This window comes from Myotis daubentonii, chromosome 15 (genome assembly GCF_963259705.1).
Source record: "Myotis daubentonii chromosome 15, mMyoDau2.1, whole genome shotgun sequence".
Taxonomy (NCBI): Eukaryota; Metazoa; Chordata; class Mammalia; order Chiroptera; family Vespertilionidae; genus Myotis; species Myotis daubentonii.
The window spans coordinates 8,823,880-8,827,954 of NC_081854.1; the positions used below are offsets into that span (position 1 = coordinate 8,823,880).

At 57.0% G+C, this 4,075-nt stretch overlaps 1 protein-coding gene across 1 annotated transcript; it reads right to left on the reverse strand.

The window, feature by feature from the left end:
• Positions 1 to 1,251: 1,251 nt before the first annotated feature.
• On the reverse strand, positions 1,252 to 2,671 carry LOC132216319 (galactoside 2-alpha-L-fucosyltransferase SEC1-like). Its single transcript, XM_059665490.1, has one exon. The coding sequence runs from the start codon at positions 2,654 to 2,656 to the stop codon at positions 1,637 to 1,639; it is 1,020 nt and encodes a 339-aa protein (XP_059521473.1). The 5' UTR covers positions 2,657 to 2,671; the 3' UTR covers positions 1,252 to 1,636.
• Between the last annotated feature and the right edge of the window lie 1,404 nt (positions 2,672 to 4,075).

The following is a 4,075-nucleotide window of genomic DNA, read 5'->3' on the forward strand; positions in this document are numbered from 1 at the left end:
TATTACGCAGTAATAGATAGCTAATACAGGACCTCCCTCTCCACTCCCCCTCCCCCTCCCCCTCCTCCCCAACCCTCCTCCTGCTTTCTTCATTGTCAGCCCCACACCTTGATGACGCCATCAAAGACTCAAGCAAGTAGACTGAGGCCCAGAATGGCTCTGGGAGCTGCAATATTATTAATACACGAAAGGAGAGGTGCCCACCCTCAGACATATGCACAAAATGGGGAATCAAAGAAATAAGACATTTGAAAAGCACTTAAAACAGGAAAGAGGTGTGTGATCTAAATGCTTTCTAAACCAGGGCACCTGTTTGGTGGAAATTTTAAATGAGTATAAATGATTGTTGTTAAGAGGTTTTTCTTTAATATCCACAAAGGAGAATTACACCAGTAAAAAAGACTGGTATCTCCACACTTTAAAACGCACTGAACACAGAAAACCAATAATCATTAAATTCAACTTTGGTCCATATTGGCGTTTCTCAGAGTGGATGAAGTCCTGGGCACAGCAGTGCCCAGCGGGGATGGGGAGGTCACCTGTGCACACAGCAACAGCTGACCTGGCCATGGTCTCTGTGCCCTCTGGGTCTCTGTGGACCTACCTCGCAGGAGGGGACGCGGCCAGCTGGCCACCTTCACCCTGCCCCCGTGCCCGCTCCCATGTGAAAGCCAGGTGGTTGGCGTCCCTCCTGCTGCTTCTGTGACCTGTGGATGCGGTCTCTTTGCCAGTCCTGCCTGAGTCCTGCCATCGCTGTGAGGCCCTCCCCCCACCCCCAATTCAGGGGACTCCCTCGCCACCAAGGGTATCTCCCTGAGATTCAGCCCCTCAAATCCTGTCTTCTCTGTCTTTTCATAATAAAAGGGTAATATGCAAATCGACTAAATGGCGGAACGATGGGCCGCTATGACGTGCACTGACCACTAGGGGGCAGATGCTCAATGCAGGAGCTGCCCCCTGGTGGTCAGTGTGCTCCCACGGGGGAGTGCCACTCAGCTAGAAGCTGGGCTGAGGGCTGGCGAGTGGGGCAGCAGCGGGAGCCTCTCCTGCCTCCACAGCAGCTCTAAGGATGTCCGACTGCGGGCCTAAGCCGTCAGTTGGACATCCCCCGAGGGCTCCCAGACTGCTAAAGGGCACAGGCCAGGCTGAGGGATCCCCCCTGCAGTGCACGAATGTGTTGCGCCAGGCCTCTAGTGTCTTTTCATAAGGCCCCATTAAACCCAAAGCCTGAATTCTTAGCTGCCAAAAACACCCACTCCCCTTTAGTTGAGGGCAGGGATGGCTTCATCGCCAAACCCTCCCAGGAGGCAAGGACAAAATATCTGGCCTCTGTGCTCCCAGAGCCGCAGAGGAGAGAGCAAAACTCGGCTCCCATCTCCTGGGCCGCTAGCACTCACCATGTTTCCAGGCTCTAAATGAACCGAGTTCTCAGGAGCGGCTGCCGAGGTAGCTTCTGTATTTCATCCATTTCCCAGGTGGCACTCTAAGGCACAGAGAGGTTAAGTCACTTGTTCGAGGTCACCCAGCTGAGAAGCAGAGCAGCCTGGATTCAAACTTGGGGGTCCAATCCTGAGCCCCTGTGCTGGACCCCACACACCGCCTGTCCCCCGAGGATGAGGGAGGGACACGTGCAGGGCTAGGGGCTGTTTTCTCCAGCAGGCCCAAGGTTGGCAGCAATGCCCACCCACTGGGGCAGGAAGGCTGCCTGTGGCTTGAAGATCGTGCGGAAGCGGGAGTGGGGCAGGGTGAAGTTGGCCAGGTAGACGGCGTCCCCTCCTGCAAGGTAGGCGGCCCAGACCCCGAAGGTGCCCACGGTGAAGACGGTGTGGTTGCACTGCGTGAGCAGCGCGAAGTCCTTGGCGGGGGAGCCCTGGCGACCGTCGCCCGCGAACACCACGTCCCAGAGGGAGCTGTTGATGTTCCGCCGGCACCAGGCCATGTCGTCGCTGGTGACCACGAAGACGGGGGCAGGGTGGCGGGCCCGGAACCAATCCAGGGCCTGTCGCAGGTACCCGCGGTCGGCCAGCACGCCCTTCCACACCCGCGGCATGACGCGGACGTAGTCCCCGCGGCGCACGTGGACACCCACGAAGGTCAGCCGTGGGGCTCGCGTGGCCTGCAGGCCCCGGAGGAACCGCTGCGCCGCCTCCCGCACGTGGTCGTGCAGCGTGAACTCGCGCAGGATCTCGGGGCGCAGGTGGTGGTAGAAGGTCCAGGAGCAGGGGTAGCCCGTGAGGCGCACGTACTCCCAGGGGAGGTGGCGGTACTGCTCCTCCATCCAGTCGTTGAGGGGGTAGTTGCGCCAGGGGATCCTGCTGGCCGCGGCGCCGTGCAGCACCGGCAGGGAGATCCTGAAGATGGGCGCCAGCGCGCTGTGCATCTGGGCGGGGATGAAGGCCGGCCGCCCGTTCATCTTGGCCAGGGCGTACAGCGTGGCGTACTGGCCCATCTGGTTGCCCAGGCGGCCTTGGGAGTTGATGGTCCACATGCCCCCCTGGGGGAGGTGCCTGGGGCCCAGGACCACGAGGCCGCGGGAGGCCCAGGGGGCGGGCACCAGGGCCAGGCGCTGGTGGCAGTGGAAGATGACCGACACCACAAAGACGAAGAAGAAGAAGAAGATGGTGGAGAAGGAAGGGCGAGCGGTCCAGGATCCCATGCTGGCTGCAGGGGGAGAAGGGACCCAGGTCAGGAGGGGTGGCTGGGCACTCCTCTGGGTCTCTCTCCTCCCCCACCAAGTCATACATGTATTCACTCACTCTCTCATCCTCGGGGTGCTCAGGCCTGGGTCCGAGTCCCAGTCGGGCCCTCACGGGCGCTGTGTGACTTTAGTCAAGTCACTTCACCTCTCTGAATTCCAGTCTCCTCACCCGTTAAACGGATGACTAGCTGAACCGTCTGACAGTGCCCGTTTCTGACCTTACCCCATTGCACATGGTCCGAGCTAACAGGCCGCCTCACTGGGTTTGCGTGAGGATTAAAGGAAGTGGCATTGCCATTTGCAGGCCGTGCCTGGCACGTGGGAAGTGCTCGCTAAGTGTGTAAGGCAAGTACTGCCAGGCTACTTACTGGTGCAGCTGTGTCCTGGGACGTTCACGGGCCAAGAAGGCGGCACAATAGGAGGTCAGGAGCGCAGACAGCCCAGGTTCAGGGTGGGCTCTGCCTCCCGCTGGCTGGGCAACCCCGAGCACGTCACTTAACTCCCGAGGCCTCAGTCTTCCCCTCAGTACAATGGGGTCGCCCATAGCACCTCCAGGAACTGCGCCCCAGAGACCCCGCCACGGCGAGGGCTTCCTGTCGCTGCTATGGGTGTGGTGGATTCATGCCGGTCAGGCCCTTCCCTGCCCTTGAATCCGGGCGGGCCTGCCACTGCCTCGACCAATCAAACATGGCGAAAGTGAGGCTGTGCCTTTTCTGGGCCAGGACTTAAGGGACCAGCAGTTCCCACTTCCTGCTTCTGTAACATTCTCTCTGCATTGCTTTAATATTAAGGTCTGTGATGAACCCTTTTTATGTTTTGGGTAATGACTTCATTGAGATGATACTCAAATATTCACTCATCAATTCACTCATCGACAGTGTGCAGCCCTGGCCTGTTGCTCAGTGGTTAGAGCACCAGCCTGCGGCCCGAAGGGTCGTGGGTTCAATTCCCAGTCAAGGGCACGCGCCTCAGTTGTAGGTTCATCCCCGCCCCGGTCAGGGTGCTTTCGAGGGGCAACCCATCGATTTGTCTCTCATGCTGATGTTCCTGTCTCTCTCTCTCTCTCTCTCTCTCTCTCTCTCTCTCTCCCTCCCTCCCTCCCTCCCTCCCTCCCTTCCATTCTCTCTAAAACTCAACGGAAAAATATCCTCAGGTGAGAATTTTTTAAAAAGTGTGCAATTTAATGGCCTTTTAGTATATTCAGTATATACAATATTCGTATATTTAGTATATACTAAATATACTGGTGGCAGTGGAAGATGACCGACACCACAGTATATTTAGTATATTCAGTATATACAATATTAGTATATACAATATTTATTGTATTGTATTACAATACAATAAATATATTGTAGTATTTAGTATATTACAATT